Genomic DNA, 24,932 nt, shown 5'->3' on the forward strand with positions numbered 1-24,932 from the left:
AACCAGGAGCAACCTCTGGGTCTCCCACGCAAGTGCAGGGGCCCAAGGACTGCTTTCCAGGCTGTAGCAGAGAGCTGGATTGGAAGAAGAGCAGCCAGGACTCAAACCAGCACCCATATGGTATACTGGCACTGTAGGCAGCAGCTTTACCCACTGCGCCATGGTGCCAGCCCCCAGAAACTGTGATTTCTGAAAAAGCATATTGCCTGTACAATTAAGATGTTACATTTTAGGAAGTAGGTAACAACTTCATAAATGTTTTCATTACATGATCAAACAAGTGACTTGGTTATTAAAGTGTTATGTTCCGTCATTTGGAAAATTCATTTGTTTGTAACATAAAAAGTACAAGTAAAATAAGACAATGGTTAGTATAATGTGCTGGAGCCAGTATGATGCTACAAGAGAAATTATTTTCATTGGAGCGAAGCTAAGTCATCTCTGTCTGAGGTAGCCTTTCTTCGTGCAGGAGGAGAGAAGTTGATTGCATTGCTTTTATGTGGATTGGAAATGAAGTTGCATAGGTTCACTGTGAACAGAATGGCTTTTAATGGTGGGTAGCCCTTGATGTATTCTCTCTTTTTCACATTTCAGGCAACTACAGGAGCAGCAAAGACAAAAGGAGCTGGAGCGGGAAAGGCTGGAGAGAGAAAGAATGGAGCGGGAAAGGTTGGAGAGAGAGAGGTTAGAAAGAGAAAGGCTGGAGAGGGAGCGACTAGAGCAAGAACAGCTGGAGAGAGAGAGGCAGGAGCGGGAGCGGCAGGAGCGGCTGGAGCGGGAGCGGCTGGAGCGGCTGGAGCGGGAGCGGCAGGACCAGTTAGAGAGGGAGCAGCTGGAGTGGGAGCGCGAGCGTGAACGCAGAGTCTCCAGTGCTGGTAAGAAGTTTGCAGACTGTTCTGTGTGCTGCTCTCCGGGCTTGGGTGATGTTTTTGGCAGTTACATACTAGAATATTCCACATTTGAGATATAAGCAGTACAGCTTGAAGTTATGAAAAGTACACAGCAGTGACTGCTTTACTGTTTCTTTTTATTGTTTGGAGCCTTAAAGAAAGCTCTTAGAAATTTTTATTCTGGAATTCTAATTTTCTAACTCCCTGCAAGTGGGCTATAAAGTGTGTGTTTTTATGTGGAATTTTTTATGTTGGATGAACTTGGAATATATTTCCCTTATGAAATTACTTAAATCGTCTCAAGTACCGTATGTAGTATTATAGTACCATTCAGCAAGAAGTTTGCTTGATTGTAGTCTAAAGTTGTTGAGTGAGGAATTAAAACAGTAGATGAAAAATAGCTGATTAAAAATTGACAAGTTATTTAAATGTATTTTATAGTATTGTGAAAATGACTACATACGATGGAATTTATAGAAAGAGTTAATATATGGCTGAAAGGTTGAGATATTTTGACATTCATTAAAATTGACACTAATTATAAGATTTAGCAACTTATTTCTTCTGGCCTATATCAAAAGTTTTAGTGTGCATTGATTAAATATTGGTGGTTGGTTTATCATTTAAGTTAATGCATTTGTTTTTTACTGCCTAATTACTTTCTGTAGTTATGCTGAACAAAACTTTCTCACCAATAAGCATTGAGTAGATTATTTGTCCTTTGTAGTAAATATATTACCAGTTTTGCTATTTATTATTTTTTTCTGTTTATGACTCTATTTATATGATTTTAATGTCCTTTTAGGGGACTAAATGTGAACCAAATAATAATTGAGACTACTACTATCCTCTTGTAAAAAACAAATTAGTCAATTTAATTTATACGTATTTCATTCTCTTCTGGATCTCAAGATGTATTTGCAAGTTAAAGTATAATTTTCTTGGGTGAAAATAGTTGTGTGCACATGTGCCTAATTCTCTGGTACTAACTGTAGTCTACATTTATGCATTTTGTCTGAATGCTGGTTTTGTGGCTTCACTAGCTCCCTTTTTCTCTCTCCCTTTTTATCCTGTCTCTTGCTGCTGCTTTCCACCTCTGTCCAGCTCCATCTCCAGACAGCTCCCTGTATAGCGCTCCACTTCCTGAGTATTCCAGTTGCCAGCCTCCTTCGGCACCTCCTCCATCATACGCTAAAGTCATCTCAGCTCCAGTGTCAGAGGCCACTCCTGATTATGCCGTAGTGACTGCTTTGCCACCTACTTCCACACCCCCTACACCACCACTGCGACACTCAGCGACACGTTTTGCAACATCTTTAGGTTCAGCCTTCCACCCCGTTCTTCCCCATTATGCTACAGTTCCTCGTCCTGTGAACAAAAACTCTCGACCTTCTTCTCCTGTGAACACACCCTCTTCTCAGCCTCCGGCTACGAAGCCCTGTGCCTGGTCTACTTCCAATTTTTCGCCCCTCCCTCCATCTCCTCCAATAATGATTAGCAGCCCCCCAGGCAAAGCTACTGGTCCAAGGCCTGTCCTCCCTGTTTGTGTTTCTTCTCCTGTGCCCCAAATGCCTCCATCACCGACAGCTCCCAATGGGCTGCTTGACTCTGTAACATATCCAGTGTCTCCACCGCCTACCTCAGGGCCAGCAGCTCCGCCGCCACCGCCACCGCACCGCCACCGCCGCCGCCGCCACCACTGCCTTCCCTCGCATCACTCTCACACTGTGGATCTCAAGCTTCTCCTCCTCCAAGCACCCCTATTGCCTCAACTCCCTCATCCAAGCCTAGTGTTCTCCCTTCTCCCTCTGCAGCTGGCCCTGCCTCTGTTGAGACTCCTCTAAACTCTGTGCTGGGAGACTCCTCTGCTTCTGAGCCAGGCTTGCAGGCAGCCTCTCAGCCGGCCGAGACTCCAGCCCAACAGGGTAAGGCTTTCCTCATTGCTGCTTCAACTCTCCACTTGAAATACTCCATGGCAGCAAGGTTGATTGCCTAGAAGACCGGTAGGGTGTTTGCAGTTGTTGAACATCTGTATGACATTGTGCCATGTTTTTAAAGTTGAAGTGGAAAGAATTTTTTCATTTTGTTGGATTAATTTAGCATTTGGAGGTTTAATTTTGGGAATTTCCAAATTGGACAAGTTTTTGGTATCTTCCGCAGTATTGTGAGAGTTGTTTTCTAGTATTCATACTGACAAATTGCTTCTCAATTTCAGTAGGGAACTTTCTCGATGTATTGGATCTACCACACAGTAAATACATGATCTAAGTTGTTTCCCTTTAATTTTGGGGAAACTTAGAGACCATATATTTATTGCCCAACTGTAGTCATTAGATTGGTCCAGAGTCACCCCGGAATGATTCTGGTCTTGGACCCTATTTCATTGTGACCTTTCCTGTGTTGAGCAGCTTCCTGTGTTGGACTTTCAGGATGGATGTCCCCTAAGCCCTGTGTTGCATCCTGACTTTACAGGAGGAGTAGAAAGGATGCCGAGCTTGGCATGTTCCTTAAAGGTTCCTATAGTCCAAAATTACAGGAAGTGGGCTGAAGGGATAGCTGAGAGAGAAGATCATCCTCTACAGGTATTCCTGCCCACCCATCCCCAACACACATACCTGGCTGTCATGGTAACAGGGAAGGGAGGTTATCTGTAAGTGGAGAAAGGACCTGGCTCTGTTAATAAATAAGATGCATGGCAACCCTATTTTTATTTTTTAATTTTATTTATTTTTTAGAGGATTGATTTATTTATTTGAAAGAGTTACAGAGAGGGAGCATTAGAGATCTTGCATCCACTGGTTCACTCCCCAGATGCCTGAATGGTCCAAGCTGGACCAGGCTGAACCCAGGAGCTTCATCCGAGTCTCCCACGTAGGTGCAGAGGTACCCAAGCACTTGGGCCATCTTCTGCTGCTTTCCCAGGCACATTAGTAGGGAGCCAGATTAGAAATGGAGCATCTGGGATTTGAACCTGCGCCTATATGGGATGCCGGCGCTGCAGTTGGGGAACTGCAGATGGCATCTTCAGCTTAATAAACTGTGCCACCAGGTAGGCTCCTGAAAGTTTCTTCCCTCATTCTTAAAATAGCTCTATTTCCAACTGTTATTTAATTATTTTGAGAGCTATTTTGAGGTTTCCTTTGTAATAGTAAATTCCTTTATTCCATTGATTGTCAGCCCTGGCTCCACATTGGATCTAAATGTGTGGAATTTTTTTTGTTTTTGTTTTTTTAAGATACTGAAGCCTGAGCCCATCCTTCCTTTATGGGTTTTGTTTTGTTTTTTTTTAAGATTTATTTTATTTATTTGGAAGGCAGAGTTAGAGAGAGGGGCAGGGAGGGAGTGAAAGACGGAAGCTGGAAGCTGGGCCGCACTGAAGCCAGCAGCCCAGGCTTCTTCCCTGTCTTTTGGAGCAGCTGGGACTTGAGTTGGGGGGGGGGGGGGTGGGCATGCAGGCAGCACCTTAACCTGCTATGTGCTGTTTTGACTATAAATAACCAAATATCTTAATGATAGTAGAATTTATTGACTCAGCTATTAAGTTTTACATGGATTATTTGGTGTCTACTTTTTCAAATGGCACTCACTTACCACTGCATACTAGTGCATTAGTGTACTAGGGGTTGTCTATGCTGCTTAACCTGTCTCCAAAATTTTATCGACGTTTATTTTATTTACCAAGTCCTCATGCAAAAAAATCTGATTAGATAATCTGTTGCTTAGTGCTGTTACTAAAGCTCTAACATTTAAGTAAGTAGTTAAGTACATTTGGCCTTACATTTCTGTAACTTTTTAAAAGTAGTGTAGACTTTAAACATTGTGATAAACACTATGTAGTAAAGGTTTGAGTCAATTTAATGTCTACCTACCTTTCCAAGTAGCAATAATTTGGCTTTCTTATTGATGGGTTTATTTAACATTTCTTTCTCTCAGGCATTGTCTTGGGACCACCTGCACCTCCCCCTCCTCCCCCCCTCCCATCAGGTCCTGCCCAGGCAGCGCTCCCTCCTCCCCCTGGACCCCCTCCTCCCCCTCCACTGCCTTCCTCTGGGCCTCCACCACCACCTCCCCCTCCCCCTCTTCCTAATCAAGTGCCCCCTCCTCCACCACCACCTCCTGCCCCTCCCCTCCCTGCATCTGGATTTTTTTCCGGATCCATGTCAGAAGACAATCGACCTTTAACTGGACTTGCAGCTGCAATTGCTGGAGCTAAACTTAGGAAAGTGTCACGGGTAAATAATTACACATTACTATATTCTTTTTTTTTTTTTAAGATTTATTTTATTTATTTGAAAGGCAGTTACAGAGAGACAGAAGCGGGGTGCCGGGGATGGGGGGATGTCTTCCTTCGCTGGTTCTCTTCCCAAATGGCAGTTGACTCAAATGCAATGGCCAGAGTTGAGCCAATATGAAGCCAGGAACCAGGAGCTTTTTCCGGGTCTCCCATGGGTACAGGGCCTCAAACACTTGGGCCATCTTCCACTGCTTTCCTAGGCACATTAGTAGGGAGCTGGATGGGAATTGGAGCAGCAAGGACTGGAACCGGTGCCCATGTGGGATGCTGGTGCTGCAGCTCGAGGCTTTTAATCTGCTGTTCCATAGCATTGGTCCTGACAATTCTTTCTAAATACCCAAAAGACTGGATTTACTGAAGCCTATGCTATTAACTTATTTGATTTAAAAAATAGAAATAATTTAAGTTTACAGAAGAGTTGCAAGAATGATATAAACAACAGTATGAGAAACCTAGCAACATTTTACCAATACTTGGGTTTTTTGGTTTTTTGTTTTGTTTTGTTTTGTTTTTTTACAGAGTGGACAGTGAGAGACAGAGAAAGGTCTTCCTTTTCTGTTGGTTCACCCCCCAATGGCCATTGCGGCCAGCGCACTGCGCTGATCTGAAGCCAGGAGCCAGGTGCTTCTCCTGGTCTCCCATGCAGGTGCAGGGCCCAAGGACCTGGGCCATCCTCCACTGCACTCCCAGGCCACAGCAGAGAGCTGGACTGGAAGAGGAGCAACCAGGACAGAATCCGGCGCCCCAACCGGGACTAGAACCCGGTGTGCCAGCGCCACAGGCGGAGGATTAACCTAGTGAGCCGCGACGCTATCCTACTTGGCTTATTTTTCATATTTCCTTCTATATACATACTTTTTGTCTGAGTGATTTGAAAATAAGAGACATTGTGCCCTCATTTCCCTAAGTACCTCCGTGTAAATTTTTTAGAAAAAGGGCATTCAAAAAGTTCATAGGAAATGAAATTAAAAGATAATTTTATTTTGGTTCAAAGAAATTTTTGGAACCCTTGTATAGTTCCTCATAATAAGCAGTTTCTGGCCGGCGCCGCAGCTCACTTGGCTAATCCTCTGCCTGCGGCACCGGCACCCCAGGTTCTAGTTCTGGTTGGGGCACCAGTTCTGTCCCGGTTGCTCCTCTTCCAGTCTAGCTCTCTGCTGTGACCCGGGAAGGCAGTGGAGGATGGCCCAAGTGCTTGGGCCCTGCCCCCACATGGGAGACCAGGAGGAAGCGCCTGGCTCCTGTCTTCGGATTGGTGCAGCGCCGGCCGTAGCGGCCATTTGGGGGGTGAACCAATGGAAGGAAGAACTTTCTCTCTGTCTCTCTCTCTGTCTAACTCTGCCTGTCCAAAATAATAATAATAATAATAAGCAGTTTCCATTAATATTTTGAAGACCCCCTCATATATGATCACAGTATAATTATCAAAATCTGAAATTGAACAGTTATAGAATATCATAATCTATGAATATATTTAAATTTCGGTTGCCCAGTAATGTTTTGTACAGCAGTTTTTTTCGTGGTCTCAAAGTCATCTGTTGCATTTAGTTGTAATGTCTCTTTAATTCACTTTAATCGGTGATCATTCCTCAGCTTTTTCTTTCATGATACTTACATTTTTTAAGACAGTTTTTTTGTTTTGTTTTTTAAATCTTAGGTTTGGCTTGTCTTGAGTTTTTTCCTCAAGATTAGACTCTGGTTATACATTCTTTGGGGCATGAATACCACCAAGGTTAAATTGTATCCTTCTCAGATTATCGCCAGGGAAGACCTGTGATATTGTTTCATCCTATTACAAGTAATGCTGACTTTGACAGAGTGTCACTGAAGTACTACAAAGGCAGTGCTGTTCACTTTATTGGTTCTTAAGATTTAAGTATTTAGGCCGGCGCCGTGGCTCACTAGGCTAATCCTCCACCTTGCGGCGCTGGCACACCGGGTTCTAGTCCCGGTCGGGGTGCCGGATTCTATCCCGGTTGCCCCTCTTCCAGGCCAGCTCTCTGCTGTGGCCAGGGAGTGCAGTGGAGGATGGCCCAAGTACTTGGGCCCTGCACCCCATGGGAGACCAGGAGAAGCACCTGGCTCCTGCCATCGGATCAGCGCGGTGCGCCGGCCGCAGCATGCCAGCCATGGCGGCCATTGGAGGGTGAACCAACGGCAAAGGAAGACCTTTCTCTCTGTCTCTCTCTCTCTCACTGTCCACTCTGCCTGTCAAAAAATAAAAATAAAAAAATAAAAAATTAAAAAAATGCTATTAAAAAAAGATTTAAGTATTTATTTTAAATTAATGCTGAAAAATCTTCTGTTTTCAATGTAATATTAATAAAATATGATCATCTAACAGTGACATTTACTATGTGTGTGTATTCTCATTAAGGTGGAGGATGCCTCCTTCCCCAGTGGAGGGAATACCATTGGTGTGAACTCAGTGTCATCTAAAACAGATACGGGTCGTGGAAATGGACCCCTTCCTTTAGGGGGTAGTGGTTTAATGGAAGAAATGAGTGCCCTGCTGGCCAGGAGGTGAGGAATTTCATTGCAGTGGACATACATAGAATTGAGAAAAATTTTCATAATTTTATCCCAAATATGTAGATACAATTCTTCCCTCTGAGATGGAGTAGTTTGTATAATAAGAGTTAGATGATTTTTAAAATCTGATCTCTTCCTTTCTAGGAGAAGAATTGCTGAAAAGGGATCAACAGTAGAAACAGAACAGAAAGAAGACAAAAGTGTAAGTGAAGGTAGAACACAGTTTAAGGTGTGAAATTACAGGGCAGCTCATTCAAGAAATTAGAAATTGTATCAAAGGCTATTTAATGTGAACAGAAATTAGTGTGAACTTCTATTTGCTTATTTTTAACTGTCCCAGTATTTGAGTCTTATTTATCAACCAGGAAAAGCACCACAGTTTAAGCCTATAGAGTTAATTCTGTTCCTAAGCCTGACTTAGGAAGTAGGTGACTTTGAGTTTTTTTATGTCTCAGAGTCTCAGTTTCCTTGCATTAATTTGAAATAAAGAAGTTAGATTACATCAGTAGTTTTCCCACATCCTCTGGAGCCCTGTGGTTCTTAGCTGTGCCCTTGACATGTGTAACCTCATGCCACCTCCATAATTCACTGCAATTGAGCCAACTCATCTCCGTGTGTGTGTGTGTGTGTGTGTAGTTAGTGTTCCATAAATAATACCACTGTTAGCCCTATGTTCCTCAAATCTGTCTCCTACCTCTAGCTTCAAAGCATTGGCTTGTACGAGTTCTTGGTGAGAACATGTGTAAGGAAAGGAGCTGGGGAGAAGGGGGAAATGTTGGGAAGGTAAGGGAAGAAAGAAATCTAAGCTGAACTGGAAAGGGGAGAGGACACAGGAGGGAATGGGCAGGGAGCAGCAGAAAGAATATTGAAAGGGGAAGTATAATATGCTGAGTGTGTCCAGCAGCAGGTTTCTAGGGGATGTGATATTCATATGTGTGTCTCTGTGTTTAGGAAGATTCGGAGCCTGTAACTTCTAAGGCCTCTTCAACAAGCACACCCGGTAAGTTGAAGAGAAATACTTTAACATTTATAAACTTCCTCTAACTAGTAATCCTCACCGATTAAGAATACCGCCCCTTTCCCATGTTTGAACCAAGTAACTGCTTACTAAAATGTTAAAGTTCTCTGTTCAGACTTAAAAGCACTGACTTCTGTCTTTTGAGATACCAGAAGCCCTTGCTGCTTTCTTCTTGATACTGGGAGATCTACTAAACTTTTTTTATGTGTGACTCTTTGAAAACCATAATTTTCACATATTCTGGGTATATTATTATTGATGATTTGAGGTTATTTGCCAAAACAAGGAAAATACATTGTTAGATGAAAGGGAAGTATTTTTAGTAATCAATTCTTAAAGGTAAAAAGTGAACATGTTAGCATTGCAGTCTGTTCGAAAACATTCTCAAATTGAGAAAGTTATACTTTTAACCATTCACTTGAGTGATGTCTAATCAGGGTAATAAAGCTTCTAACTTTTTTTTTTTTTTTTTTTTTTTTACAGGCAGAGTGGATAGTGAGAGAGAGAGACAGAGAGAAAGGTCTTCCTTTGCCGTTGGTTCACCCTCTCCCGGTCACTGCTCTTCCAGTCCAGCTCTCTGCTGTGGCCCCGGAAGGCAGTGGAGGATGGCCCAAGTGCTTGGGCCCTGCACCCGCATGGGAGACCAGGAGGAGGCACCTAACTCCTGGCTTCAGATCGGCGCAGCGCGCTGGCCGTGGCAACCATTTGGGGGATGAACCAACAGAAAAAAAGGAAGACCTTTCTCTCTGTCCCTCTCTCTCACTGTCTAACTCTGCCTGTCAAAAAAAAAAAAATATATATATATATGTATCACAATATTAACAAAGTATATTTTACTGGAGGTAGTTAGTACTGTATCCCAGCAGAGAATATGAAATTGTTACAAATGTGTATGATTTCTTCATATTTGATTGAAGTCTTTGGAGTTAGACTGTCTTCCTCCAGATCTATTTTGGAATGATGTGACAAAATGGTGAATTAGTATTTAAGTGGTCCTTAGGAAACCATTTTAGAGAAATGTCTGTATTAATTCTACATATTTTTATTTAGAGACTACCAGTTGCCTCTAGGGTTCCATTTCTCACAAAATATACTTGTGTTTTTGTTATTATAGATCCCGCCCTCCCCAGCCCTCAGTCTGAATAATTGAGTAGTGACTTTGCAGCGTCTGGTTGCTGTATTATCGTTTGCATGGCTGCTTTGTGAGCTCGTTCTCCTCAGCCCACCTGTGTGCTCTGAATAGGTCTCACATTGTGTTGTCAGTTTGTGTTATCATGAGGCGCTCACTGGTTTAAGACGTGCTTATTTCAGCTTTACCTTTCTTGTAAGCCTGAATTGCTTGGATATGCTATTATTAGGACCATAGGTATTTTAGATCTGAACTATACTTTATAGTTGTAGAAATTTTAGAATATGATTACTGCAGATAGATTTTCTCCAAGGAGGGGGAAAAATTTTTATACAGATTTGCCCATAGTTAGAAAAAAAATTCCTGAGTTCCCTAAAGGTTATCCATAAATCTTCAGTTAAGCACTCCTTATCTACTATACAATCCCCTCATTCAAAACATGAAAAACTAAACATGAGTTCTGTGTGTGTGTGTATGTGTGTGCCATATGTAATTAAGAACTCATTCAGAAGAGCTTGGGGCTTGTTTTTAACTTGTTTCATTCAGTTCTTTGGTGTTTTTTTGTGTGTGTGTGGAGGGGGGGTAGGCAGACAGCTTCTATCTGCTGATACTTTCCACAAAAATGCCTAGAACAGCTCAGGTTGGGCTGGGGCTGAATCTGGGAGCCAGGAACTCAAAACAGGTCTCCCGCAAGGGTGACAGGAACCCAATTACTTGAGACCCTTGAACATTAGCAGGAAGTAGGAATCAGCCAGTAGCCAGAGCCAAGAATCCAACCCAGGTACTCCAAGTGTGTGAAATGGGCATCTTAACCCCCAAACCAAATGCCCACTCCTTCATTCAGTTTTTAAAATTGTCAGACACTTGGTAGCACCACCACCACCACCCCCCAAAAAAGAAAGAAAGATACAGGCATCAAATACCAAAAACTCACAGTCCAGTTGCACAAGTAAAAGTTAATCTTTTTAGCCATGTGTGGACTACTAACTAGTGTCTCAAAGAGAGAGGGGATCATAAGGAAACAGCTGGGCCACCTTTGTGGAGAAAAATATTTTACAATGCCTTGGAGTATCTAGTTTCAGGCAGTAGAAATATCATGAGCAAAAGTACAGAGTTGAAGACAAATGAGAAGAGAGTTGGAAATAGAAAGTAGATTCACCTGTCTAGAATGGAGAGTTCTTTTTTGGGAGGTATTGGCAAAATAATTTGGAAAAATGAGAAACAAAAATGTTGAACTTTTTATGCAAAGATCAGAAGTAAAATATTTTTATCATGCAAGTATTGAGTTGTCAATGAGCTGAAACTGTTTTGGGCACATTAAAATGGTACTTATGAGCAGTGTGACATAGAATTGAGGAAGACTGAGAAGGAAATCAGTTGGGAAGCTCTCTACCGCTGCAAGTAAAGACCTGTGTGTTTCCAAAGACCTCTGAAGGTAACCCCACCTCTGCCCTTCCTCCTGAAACATGCTTGAGGCTCCGTACAGAGAAGGCCTTGTTCCCTCTACTCCCTTAGTACTGAACTGAACAGAACAACTCTTCCTCAGAGCCGCATGAGCCCTTTTGAGATTCAAAGATGGGAGTGGGATTTTGACCTAGTGATTAAGACATCGGTTACGATGCCTGTGTCCCACAACAGATTGCCAGATTGCCAGGGTTTGATACCTGACTCCAGCTTCCTGCTAATGCAGGAGGCAGTGATGAGGCCTCAAGTAAGTTTTGGACACCCACATGGGAGGCCTGGCTTGCATTCTCAGCTCCCAGCTTCAGTCTTGACCCGGTTCTAGACATTGTAGTTATTTGGGGAGTGAACTAGTGGGTGGGTCTTGGTCTTGGTGTCTCTGTGTCTTTTTCTCTCTCTCAAATTAAGTAAATACCTTAAAAGAGAGATTAAAAGTTGGCTCTGGTTTGGCTGATTGACAAGGGCCCTCCATACCTGCTTCACTCTGTCTGCTTTGGAAGTACTACCTAACCTTCCCACCTGCCTCTTTGGTGACAGTGTCTCACAGATATTCCCCTCCCTGTCCAGTTATCTCTATTTTATTCAGAACTTCCCTCTTTTTACCTACTCAGCCTGCGATCTATCAGTGGGATATGTTTGTTATTCCATCTTTCCTGGACCTCATCATGTTCCCTGGCCAGATCTGGAACTTGCCACCACCATGCTGGTCACCGAAAGAATATTTTGGCTGTTAGAATACAGAAGAAAGGAATAAAAAGTATAATGAAAAAGGAAGGAATTGGTTGAATGATTGATGCTGAGCAAACATGATCAGTGATAATTTTTTAAGATTTCATGGCCAAATTCCTGCATGCAACAGAAATATGGAACCAAAACTAGTACATCCCCTGAGAATTTGAGTTTAGTTTGCATTTGTGTAGTTTGAACAGATTACAATCTATCTAAGTGAGAATGTACAGAAGCCAATTGAGGGACTTCGTCAGAACTTGGAACCGTTTCTTAGTGCAGTGGAATCACAACTTGTGGCCCAAATAAGAATCTTTCCTCCATGATAGGATTCAACTTAGTCATCCGGAGTGGCTAGTGACAGCACCAGTTAGTCAGTCCATATTAGAGAAACAGTACAAAGCACAATGCATGGCTGACAAGAGTGGACTTACTTATTTTTAACTGGAATTGTCTACTGAGTTCCAAGAATTAATTGTTTAAGAATCAAGGAAGTACCATTGAATTACATGATTCTGAAATTTATTTTGAATTGTTTGAATTTTTTACCCGAGGATGATTTGAATTTAGGTGAAATGTTGAGGCTGGCATTTGTGGTGCAGGAGGTTAAACCACAGCTTGCAACACAACATCTCATATTGGAGCACTGGTTTAAATCCTAGATGCTCCACTTCCATCCAGCTCCCTGCTAATGTGCTTGGAAAAGTAGCAAAAGATGGCTCAAGTCCTTGGACCCCTGCCGCCCATGTGGAAGTCATGGCCAGAGTTCCTGGCTCCTTGTTTGAGCCTGGCCCAGTGCCAACTGTTGCAGCTGTTTGGAGAGTGCAGCAGTAGATGGAAGATATCTCTGTCTCTCCATCTCTGTCACTCTGGTTTTTAAATAAATAAGTATATTTTAAAAATGAAATATTGAAGTACATGAAGACTTTATATATTATGCCTTTTGTTTGGCCTTTGGCACTTAAAATAGTGTAGGTAATGCTGTCCTGTTCTAATTCCTCTAAACTATCCTAATTAATAAAAATTACCCTCCCTTTATTATATCTGTATTAAAGAAACCTGTTTCCTTCTGGTTTATAAAATTATAACATTTTAGATTTAATGATTAAGTTTTTTTTCTAGAAAATGTCACAGTTACTTATTTAAGGTCTGAAACTGCAAATTAAAATCCTGAAAGATTTTAACTAAAATTTTTAATTTTAAATCATTATTTCTATATAAAGCAGGTATAATGGTATTTAGTATTTTGTTGTTTTATAATAACTCCAGGAGCATATTTTTGATGTTTACTTCTTATTTTTAAAGAACCAACAAGAAAACCTTGGGAAAGGACAAATACCATGAACGGCAGCAAGTCACCTGTCATTTCCAGGTAACAGTTTTTTTCCCCTAAATCTTACATTATGTTGTATCTCAAAAAAGGTTAATAATACATATTTATTTTAGAGAAAGTTTTACCCTATATTTATTACTCAGATTGTCTGGAACTTAAGATCGCTTTTATTTTTCACAGTTTATTTATTTTGAAAAATTCATAATTGAAGAAAAGTTAGAGGGGGACCAGCACTGTGGTGTAATGGGTAGGACTGCCTCCCGCATTGCCCGCATCCCATATGGGCACGAGTTCAAGTCTCAGCTGCTCCATTTCCAATCCAGCTCCCTGCTGATCTGCCTGGGAAAGCAGTGAAAGATGTCCCAAGTGCATGGGCCCCTGCATCCACATGGGAGACCCAGATGAGGCTCCTGGCTTTGTCCTGGCCCAGTCCCAGCCGTTGTGGCATTTGGGGAGTAAGCGAGTGGTTGGAGGATATCTCGCTCTGCCTCTCCTCTGCCTCTTTCTCTGTAACTCTTTCAAATTAATAAATAAATATTTAAAAAGAGAAAAGAGCAGTATAGCAAACACCCACAAACCCATCTTCTAGGTTCACCAGTTGTTAACATTTGACCACATTTATCTTAGCTATTTACACTTGTGTTCCCCCCAGTAGTTGATGAGCAATTTGCAAATAAGTGCTGCTTCAGCCCAAATGCTGTAGCCCTCCAAAGGACCAGAACATCTCTTGTACAATCAGAATATCATCAGCACTCTGAAGGAAATAGAGCATTGAGCATTAATATTATCTCAGATAGTATATATTCATGTTCCTGTCTTAAAGACATTTTTTTTTTTTGCCCACAATCAAAACTTTATTGAAAAACTAACATTAAAATAGGGGATAATTCGTATGCCTTATAAAGTTAAACAGTTAAATTATCTTAGTAGATTCACTAGAATCACTGAACTTATGATAAAGCTTCCCGAAAGAAAACACAAATCCAGGAAGTTGTGTGGGTCACTAGTGTTACTATCTTCTTCTGTGAGTCGGGCCTTTCCTCCTGTAGGCTGGCACAAAACTGTGTAACCACCTACACAAAGAACCACTGTCTGAGCATGGCTGTAAACCATGGTGATCTTCTAGCAACCTGGGCATTTTATATCCATAAAATAACAATTTGAACTAGCTATTTCTTTTTATGTTTCTTCTTTTCCTCCTCCAAGGAGGGATGGAGGTAAATCTCTAGCCAAGGGCATGTTGACAGCCCTCTGACTGGCTCTTGCTACTCCCTTAGCGACAGCATGCAAGCCTGAGTGACATGTTTCATACATTTTTTTTTTCTGATATAATTTTTGGAAGAAACTTCTTATGTTTTACACTGAAATGTCAATTGAAAAGACTAATTTTTGGCCAGCGCCGCGGCTCAATAGGCTAATCCTCTGCCTTGCGGCGCCGGCACACCGGGTTCTAGTCCCGGTCGGGGCACCGATCCTGTCCCGGTTGCCCCTCTTCCAGGCCAGCTCTCTGCTGTGGCCAGGGAGTGCAGTGGAGGATGGCCCAAGTGCTTGGGCCCTGCACCCCATGGGAGACCAGGAGAAGCACCTGGCTCCTGCCATCGGATCAGCACGGTGCGCCGGCCGCAACGTACCTACCGCGGCGGCCATTGGAGGGTGAACCAACGGCAAAAAGGAAGACCTTTCTCTCTATCTCTCTCTCTCACTGTCCACTCTGCCTGTCAAAAAAAAAAAATAAATAAATAAATAAATAAATTAAAAAAATTTATTTTAAAAAAAAAGAAAAGACTAATTTTTGAGAGCACAAAATAAAATTAAACCTTTGAATTTATAGGTTTATTTCTCCATCTCAGTTGGAACATCTAATCAAGTTAGAAAAGCTAGTGCCCCACGTTCCCTTGGACTTACCCCTAAGGGTAAAAACTTGCCATAGGACTCCAAATCTCAATAAGTTGGCAGGTACCAATGCTATCTTAACTAGTTAAAACAATCAGTTTAAGTTCATAACTGATCATAAAGATATGTCAAAGGAATCACATAAATAAGACCAAGTGTCTTCTAATAACAATTGATAGAATTAAAAAGGAGAGAATGATCCAACATAGGAAGCAGGACACACAGCAGATTCATAGAATGACAACTGCCCTAAACAACACTCTGGTCTCAGAATCAGCCCTTAAGGCATTCAGATCTGGCTAAAAAGCCCATGAGAGCATTTCAGGCATGGAAAGCCAAGATACTGTGGCAAAAAATGACCTACACCAAAGATCTCTGTGAGTGAGATCCCAGTGGAAAGAAGGGGTCATCAAAGAAGGAGGTACCTTTCTCTGAAGGGAAGAAAGAACTTCCACTTGGATTATGCCCTTGTCTAACTAAGGTTGGACTTTGAGAACTCAAGAGGCTTCCATAGCCTTAGAAGCTCATGACAAGAGCCTCAGGTGATCACTAATGTCATAATTGTCTGTGCTCTTGCTCCCCATGTAGGACCTCTGTCCTTAATGTGTTGTACTATGAGAATTAATGGTAAAACTAGTCTTCATACAGTACTTTATACTTTGTGTGTCTGTGTGGGTGCAAACTGTTGAAATCTCTACTTAGTATAGAGTTGATCTTCTATATATAAAGATGATTAAAAATGAATCTTAATGAAGAATGGGATGGGAGAGGGAGTAGGAGATGGGATGGTCTGGGGGTGGGAGGGCGGGTATAGGGGGAAGAGCCGCTATAATCCAAAAGTTGTACTTACGAAATTTATATTTATTACATAAAGGCTTTCTATAAAAAATAAATAGTTTTAGAAAAAAAGAAGAAGAAAAAAGAAAAACTAGTGCCCCAAAGCAATAGGAGTTAATGTGAGTTTCTACATGTAGTTTGTGGGCACAGTCAAGCAGATTCAATGTTCCTTAGCTAGGCATATTTTAGTGTTGTGACTAGGTTTGTACCACAGGTTCATTGGTGAAATGTTTCCTTGCTTTATGAGACAATTTAAAGGGTTCATGTATTTCCCAGGGGGGAAAAAAGGTATGTATGTAGATACTTCAGAAGTGTTCACCTTTTTCTTTCTATTTGATGTGGTTTTGCCCCATGAAAAGCAAACTTGATTCATTATAGAAACCTAATAAAGTAAATGACAAGAATAGGCCTCATATTATCACAAATTGGTTCTGTGTTAGCCTAAATCTAAATTTGGGTTTGTGTGGTACTTTCTGCTGGTAGGAAAGATTTCTGACAATACAATTGTGTAAGTTCCATAAGGAAACCTGGCTTTTTATACTATAAGCTTTTTAGTTCCTAAGTGACTGAAAGATGATCATATTTGACTTTTGAAGAAAATAAAGGAAATTGCTTTTGGTGAACTTTTTTTTCAATACAGTGGAAAACTTGCACATGTGTATTTCTCAGATACCTACCTGAGTTGACCTTCTCACACATCTCTAATGGTTGTCACAGATTTTCTTCAGTAGCCCCATTATGAACCTTAACTTACCCAAAACATGACAGGGATCAGAGGTGTGGTGTGCTGCTTGTCCTTTGAAGGTGTGAAATGTGACAAGAATTCTGTCACCACTCTGCAGCTTTGTTACTAGGAATCTCATAGTGAGCTTACCTCAAGCTAGAATGAATCTGTATGAAGTCCTGGAACATGCAAGAGGTTCCTCAGGTGCAATGTGTTCCTTGCTATGATTGGTTTTGTTTAGTGAAGGAAAGAATGTTCTTTGAGGGATATTTTCAGACTAAGCAAGTTTCGTAAGTGCTGCAAGGATCACCAGATTGAAAAATGTTTTTATATAAGTTAGTCAAATCTTGGTCATTAGCATCCAGTAGTACATTGTAATCCTGTTCCAAATCTATTAGATGGTTTCTCTCACTTTCCCAAAGTAGAAATTGTGGCACCCCTGATTGTTTCCTGATGTCTCATACACCTTTTAATAGTTTTGATCCAGCCCCCTAATACGTGTGCCCTAATGTTTCACCAAAAGCAGTTTTAATTATGAAAGAATTTTAAAATATATTTAGAAGACTAAGAACTGTATTGGTTTTCTTCCTAAGTTGTCTCCGCTGTTCTTTCTGAAGGTAGACATATGGAGCATTTCACATTTTATTTAAGAATACCTCATCTTTGCATTCTTTTGCAAGGACCTGTTTCTCTTCAGAATATTTATGCCGTGATTATATTAGTGATAGGGTGAATTAATGCCCTATAATAAATGAGACAATTCATTATGCTATTTTTAAGTGAAGATGCCAGGTAGAAAAATAATAGCAAGAATGTTGTCATTAAAATGGTTTAAACTATGTAACATTGAAAAGTTTGTGAATTATTCCTATGGTTTTTATCAAGAGTTTACAAATCTTGTATTTATGATGGGAAGAAAAGTTCTTTATATGCCTCCTAAGAAATGTTAATTTTGTATACTTAGAGCTACCATGACTTTGAGTGCGTATCATTTAACATTTTGATTCTGATAGAAATGTCTTTGTGTTTTGATACTTACTGAATCTTTACGGCAGGTAGGTTTTGTTCATGTTTTTTATTTTCTGTAATTTTCAAGTAAACAGTATCTCACTTGGCTAAAATTGGTCTCAAATATCTTTTTATTGGGAAAATGATTATTTTAAGAAGCTAAAGGACTTCAATTCTTGTTTTATTCTGTAAAACAGAAGCATAATGAGAATTTTTTTTTTTAAAGTTTTATTTTATACCCCTTTAAATGGTTTTTCCCCTTCATAGACGGGATTCTCCAAGGAAAAATCAGATTGTTTTTGACAACAGGTCCTGTGATTCATTACACAGGTATCATCCTGCTGTGGCTTTGTGATTTGACACTTTTAAATAACATGTTCAGGATAGGGCTGAGCTTTTTCTACCTGGATTGGTAATCACCACAGGAGATATTTAGGAAGATTGAATCTTTGATTTTTAGCTTTATTTTGGACACACACTTTAAAAAAAATCCTGTTATTACTCTATAATATTACTCTATAATTGGATTAGGGTAAATTTAAAATGGTAAACATCAGGATTAAGAAGATGGGAATCTGAGGCCACATATGTGAGGAGACTTCAAAAAGCTCATGGAAATTGAATTAGAAGATATATTTATTTGAGTACAAACAAGTGAAATCCATGAATAGGTATTTTTTTTCTCTCCCATAATATATATTTTCCATGAACATTTTGAATACCTGGGCTTTTAGTAGCTTCAGCATTTTCTTTTAAAGGCTGTTCTCTTTAGGATTGTGAGACAAGGCTTTTAACAAATGGAATAGAAGGTCTTGTTCTGTTTGTTACTGGAACCCAGGGCATTGTTTGCATTGTGTCCACAGTTGTGAATAATTTATTCTTTGTGGAAAATTTCTGTATTCTGGATACTTTGTGGTATGTTGAATATCTTTTAACAACCTGAGCTAACATCCTGAGCAGATTATCTGTTTCTAGGATGAGCCCTACTATGCCACTTTTTAATTTTTAATTAAGAGCACTCAAGATGTAAGCCATCTCTTTCTTAATTAAAAAAAAATGACAAAAATACTTGTGCTTTTCCACTCATTGTAGAATGAGCTTAGCAGAATAGGGTTTTAGATATTGTGTAGCACAGTCATTTTATAGACATGATGTCTAGAGGCAGCATCCTCTTCACCACGTAGTAAAACTCTCAGAGAAAACCTCGTAGTTTGTCATCAGTTATGGTAAAAATCCATAGGTTAGAAATAACTGTATTCATGTTATTGTATGTGTCTTTTTAAAAATGCACATCAAGTCTACTGGAAATGTGGATTAAATAGAAATGGAGGAAGTGTCTATGGCTTATAGTAGGGAGTTCTGTCATTGAACTCTTTGGCCAGGTTCTTATTTACTTAAGTTATTTTCATGCCATTGATTATCAAAATATTTGATAGGTTTATTTTGTCAGGAACTTAAATCTCTATAAAATATTTACGTTGCAGTAGTAAAACTTCCCTGCCGTTTTTCAGGTGGTTTCATTTTTCTGAACAAAAGGTTTTTTTAGTACATAGAGAAAAAGAGCTGCATTTAACAAAGAGATTTTCTATAGTACATCTTCTCAGTTACCTTGCTACTTTTACACAAAGTGCTTGCTGGGATAATGTTCTTGATAAACTTAAAAAAAAGAAGTGGTGATTACTGTATTCCTTCAGTATGAAAAGTTCCCCCCTTTTGAGTTAATTCTCATGGTGGTGGTGGTGGTGGTGGTGATGGATTGCATGTTAGCATGAGTTAAATTTTTTAAAAATTGCATGCTTCCACAAGTGTTTCTATAACAATAATATCTTAATTGTTCAGTAAATATGAATGTATTGTGTACTGCCTGATTAAGTAGCAAACCATAGTTGTTCACACGAATTTCAGAGGTATTCATTATATAACCTAGGAGAAAATAGCTAGCTTGTTATTCCACTTAAATGTGAAAAAAGAAAAACAGTAATTGGATAATTTAATTCTGGAGAGCTGAAATAGAGAACATAAGTCTATGAATGAACAGTGTGTCAGCCTTCAAGAATATTCACTAAATCTGACTCCTGCAGAGTACCACGGCTTGCCTGTTACAGAGCTCAGTGAGTCTGAAGTGGCTGTGGAATTTAGTAGTCCTACCGAGCAAGGTCAGAAGGGATATCCTCGTAAGAAGAGAGGCAACACTTTCATAGACAGCTTCTGGTTCCTTCGAGTGCCTGACTCAGTACTTATGGAATAAAAGTTTCTGAACATTATTATCTTCCCTTGTTCATGTGAACAAATACCTAATACAGTAGAATTGGTTTACTTCATAACAGTCTTTTAAGCAGTAATAAGTTTTGCTACTAAAGCAAATTAACTCAGTGTTTTATCTTCAAGAACAGTGCCTATGGGGTTTTTATATGTCTTGTAAGAATTATGAAATTATAACTTTGAAAAAGTTACACTTACTGGGTCTCCGTTCAAATTTCTAATGTTGGTGCTCTGCAAAATTGAAAGCAAATTATTTGACTCTGGTTTCTAAGTGATGGATTTGCGACCCTTATAGAGTGGCCTCTTGCTGTACTATACCAGGAAACAGAGGAGTAGGAATATTCAATTAAAACTCTAGGTCATCTACTGAAGATTTTCCCACTGCCAGAACTGGAGAGGGAGCATGACTGATGTATTTAGTATTAAAACTTTTGCTTAAAATACACCTAATCCCCAAGCCATTTTGTCATACAGAATTTTTAATAGAACCTGAACTCTTGAAAAGTCTAAGAACTGGCAATCTGCTTCTTGTCCAGCATTTTCTAAACAGAATAAGCTTATGAAGTAGTTAACCTGAAACATAATTTTCAAATGATGTCACCATAAAAACTTCACTGGGAAGTGACTAGATAGCCAATGGATATGAATATAATTTAACTAACAATCCTTTTCCAACATTGTTGCTTGTCTTAGTGCTTCAAATGGAATACAGTACATACAAAGAAATGATGCTTACTAAAATATTTCCATCCTGCAAACGAGGCACAGAATTTGTAAGAACAAATATTTGTTAGAACAAATATTCAAGTCTATATTTTTCCTCCCATTGACCTGTCAGCTATTTAGTCGATAATGTAAAATTTCAAAGAAGGAAAAAACAAGATTGTGCTAATGAGCCTCCGGTGTTTCAGCTGGCCTCTTCATCACTGTCTTGATCAACATGCCACAGTTACCTGGTTACCCGCCTCATGCTCAACGCTGTCTCCTGCTCTTTACTGAAGAAGTCTCACCATCTTGTTACCTTTTTCTAGTTTCTTTATAAATAATTGAATATACTAAGCATTTTCTGTTTTATGTTCTAATCAGTCCAACAGTTTTGACAATTAAATTTTGATACAATGTGTTATTTAAGAAACGTATTTGAATGTGGTGCTGGGTTGGTTGATTTGCAGTTACTTATAAACATTAATTATATTAAGTGTAATTGACCTGTCCTGGAAATTTCATTTGTACAGACCAAAATCTGCACCCTCATCACAGCCCAGTGCCAATGGAGTCCAGACAGAAGGACTTGACTATGACAGACTGAAGCAGGTGGGTACCCAGTGATGGCTTTTCTTCCTGTATATTTGTTTCTTTTTAGAAGATACCTAGTATTCATACATTTGACATGGATCCTGGGTGTACTTTGAAAGAACATAGAGTTAAAATACTCATGTAGATTAAACAGTGGTTTTAGTAGCTCTGAATTAATTTTCAAATCTTTATTTCTGATTCATTCAGTTGGCCTCAAGTCTCAACAGTGGTGCAGCTCATAAAATATAGATGCAAGGGCATGGGATGCAATTGTAAGAAGGCAGTGGGCTTCCACTTTTCACCTAACGTATTGGCAAAAATGGGCCCAGCAAATCTGATTTTGGCAAGAATGAGGAAAATAGGCACTCTCATGTACTTCTGCTTTCTAGACACAGTTTGGGGAAACTGAAGCCCTTAAAAATAGATGTCTTACCTTTGAAACTACCAGTTTCACTTCCAAGAACTTCATGCAAATAAATGTATGCAAAATATTATAGAAGTATCCAAATAGGGATATATAAGAGTCATAATTTACGATTGTGAACACTTGTCCATTTTTAGGTGAAATAAGTAATGCAACAGATATGTATGGCTGTCTCGGTTTTATAAAGAAAAAATAGAGGCTGGCACTGTAGCATAATGAATAAAGCTGCCGCCTGCAGTGCCAACATCCCATATGGGTGCCAGTTCGGGTTTCTGCTGCTCTACTTCTGATCCAGCTCTCTGCTATGGTCTGGGAAAGCAGCAGAAGATGGCCCAAGTCCTTGGGCCCCTGCACCCATGTGGGAGACCTGGAGGAAGTTCCTGGCTCCTTGCTTGGATCGGCACAGCTCCGTCCATTGTGGCCATCTGGGAAGTGAACCAGTAGATGGAAGTCTCTCTCTCTCTCTGCCACTCTGTAACTCTGCCTTTCAAATAAATCTTTAAAAATAAATAAATAGAAAATATTATCTATGATTTGGATACATATGCATGATATTTTATACCTGTGTACTCAGAAAAAAGTAATGGCAGCTAAGAGATTTTGAGTTTTAAAATATTCCTGAAAAGAAACAAAATAGGTTTTTTTAGGTAAATTTCATTTCTACACTGCAAAGCTATTTGAAAAGTTAAATTGAGTTACATAATTTTAAAAAGCATGTGGTCATTAATAATCAAGTCTTTGTTTTGCTGTATAAACATGAAATGTTTTTTATGAATAGAACAATTGAGTTTTTCTTGTAATATGCAATATTAAATCATATAATTCAAAGTAATCCTTCCAGAGGTAGCTATTAATTTTCACCTGTTATGGCCGGCGCTGTGGCTTAATAGGCTAATCCTCCGCCTTGCGGCGCCGGCACACCGGGTTCTAGTCCCGGTTGGGGCGCCGGATTCTATCCCGGTTGCCCCTCTTCCAGGCCAGCTCTCTGCTATGGCCCGGGAAGGCAGTGGAGGATGGCCCAAGTCCTTGGGCCCTGCACCCGCATGGGAGACCAGGAGAAGTGCCTGGCTCCTGGCTTTGGATCGGCGCGATCCGCCGGCCGCAGCGGCCTTTGGAGGGTGAACCAACAGCAAAAAGGAAGACCTTTCTCTCTGTCTCTCTCTCTCACTATCCACTCTGCCTGTAAAAAAAAAAAAAAAACAACTCATATTCTGTTTAGCTTTGGATCCATAGGGTTTGTTTGGTTTTTTTTTTTTTTTTTTTTTAAGTTTGTTTTTTTTTTTTTTTGAGAGGCAGAGTTAGAGTTCTTCCATCTGCTGGTTCACTCCCCAAATGGCCACAATGGCCAGAGCTGAACCAATCAGAAGCTGCTTCCGACTCTCCCATACAGGTGCAGGTGTACAAGCACTGAGCCATCTTCTACTGCTTTCACAGGCCATTAGCAGAGAGCTGGATCAGAAGTGGAGCAGCTGGGACTCAAAACAGGGAATGCCGGCACCACTGGTGGAGGTTTAACCTACTGTACCACGGTTTCAACCCCAGCTCCATTTACCTTTGGATCCATAGTTCTTTTTATTTTTTTAAAGGTTTATTTTATGTATTTGAAAGGCAGTGGGAGAGAGATCTTCCATCTGCTGATTCAATCCCCATATGGCTACAACAGCTGGGGCTGTGCCAGGCTGAAGCTAGGAACCTGGAACTCCACCTGTGTCTCCCACAAGGGCGGCAGGGGCCCAGGCACCTAGGCCATCATCTGCTGCTTTCCCAGGCACATTAGCAGGGGGCTGGACCTGAAATGGAGCAGCTGAGCCTCGAAACAGTGCTGACATATGATGCCAGTGTCTCAGGCAACAGCATAACCCCCTGTGCCACAACACCAGCCCTGAATCCACAGTTCTTAAAGGAGAGTCCAGAGCATCACTGCTCAGTAGAAAGTCTTTGAGAATGTGCCTCGTATGTATTTGAAAATGTTCTAGTAGCCACATTAAAACAGTCCAAATATATGGGTAAAATTAAATTTAATAATTTAGCCTGATATATTAATAATATTTTAATATGTAGTCAATACTTATGAATTACTAATGAGTTATTTCACATCATTTCCTTCATACTAAATATTTGAAATCTGGTATGTATTTTACACTTGGAGCACATCTCATTCCAGGCTACCTACGAATGCTGAGCGACAACAGGTGGCTGAGGCCTGCCCTGCTGGACCCCAGTAGATAGTGGGGCAAGCAAGGCACCATTCGCCTTCCTCTCTGCCTATTAGGGCAGCTCTTGAGGCCCTTCTAGGAAGACCCTGGATTCCCTGAAATGTGATCTGACACCTGTGGTGATTCCTCAGAAATCCCCATACTTCAAACCTGATGACAGATGTGCCAAGAATTGATGATCCAGTTTGCCATAACATTTTCCTCCTTGAAACTTCTTTTTGCACTACCTCCCAAACTGCTCCTTAAGGAGTAGATTAAAAGCAGAGCTGTAATTTTCTAGAGGTTGTCTAAATCATACTATTTGGGTTTTATAAGGCTTTCTATGTCATACTTGCTAGAGTACAATAAGCAAAATTGGGAAGGAAAGAGTGTATTAAAATTTGCCAAGTCTAAGAAATTCCAAGAAGTAGAATTGTGACTTGGGAAATTAAACCACAAATCATATTTTGTAACATTCTTAAATTTTCAAGTAAAAAAGCTGTCCAATAGTAATTTTTTTTATTCTTTATATTTTACTCTAATATTTTAGGATATTTTAGATGAAATGAGAAAAGAATTAACAAAGCTAAAAGAAGAGCTCATTGATGGTAAGTGCTTGAACAAATTTGCAACCCCTTTAAAATAAAGTTTAAGAATAGCCATTTTTAAGAAAATATAGATGAAGGAATATCTAGTTAATACTTAGGGCACTTTTCCAAAGTATCCTGCCCTTCACCTGTTTGTGGATGTCAGTGAGGCGCTGTCTCCTTCAATCATAGAAATTATTTGTGAAACTAGTGGTAGACATGACTCGTAAGTGTCAAGTGCTGCCTGTGACTCGATGCAGAGCCAGGTGAACATTGTCGTTCTCTAGGCACCCTCCACACAGCCACTGCCATCTTGTTTCTGA

The 24,932-nt window shown here is 40.2% G+C and overlaps 1 protein-coding gene across 1 annotated transcript in view; it reads left to right on the forward strand.

Annotated features, from left to right (window-relative positions):
* ENAH (ENAH actin regulator) overlaps positions 1 to 24,932 on the forward strand; it is a 165,971-nt gene that overhangs the window by 140,562 nt on the left and 477 nt on the right. The window contains 10 exon segments of the mRNA XM_062210482.1: positions 595 to 875; positions 1,995 to 2,545; positions 2,548 to 2,815; positions 4,824 to 5,122; positions 7,562 to 7,707; positions 7,861 to 7,918; positions 8,668 to 8,716; positions 13,356 to 13,422; positions 21,343 to 21,421; positions 24,573 to 24,630. Of these exon segments, the coding sequence (XP_062066466.1) occupies positions 595 to 875; positions 1,995 to 2,545; positions 2,548 to 2,815; positions 4,824 to 5,122; positions 7,562 to 7,707; positions 7,861 to 7,918; positions 8,668 to 8,716; positions 13,356 to 13,422; positions 21,343 to 21,421; positions 24,573 to 24,630 (1,856 nt within the window).

The sequence above is a fragment of the Lepus europaeus genome, chromosome 14 (genome assembly GCF_033115175.1).
Source record: "Lepus europaeus isolate LE1 chromosome 14, mLepTim1.pri, whole genome shotgun sequence".
NCBI classification, from domain to species: Eukaryota; Metazoa; Chordata; class Mammalia; order Lagomorpha; family Leporidae; genus Lepus; species Lepus europaeus.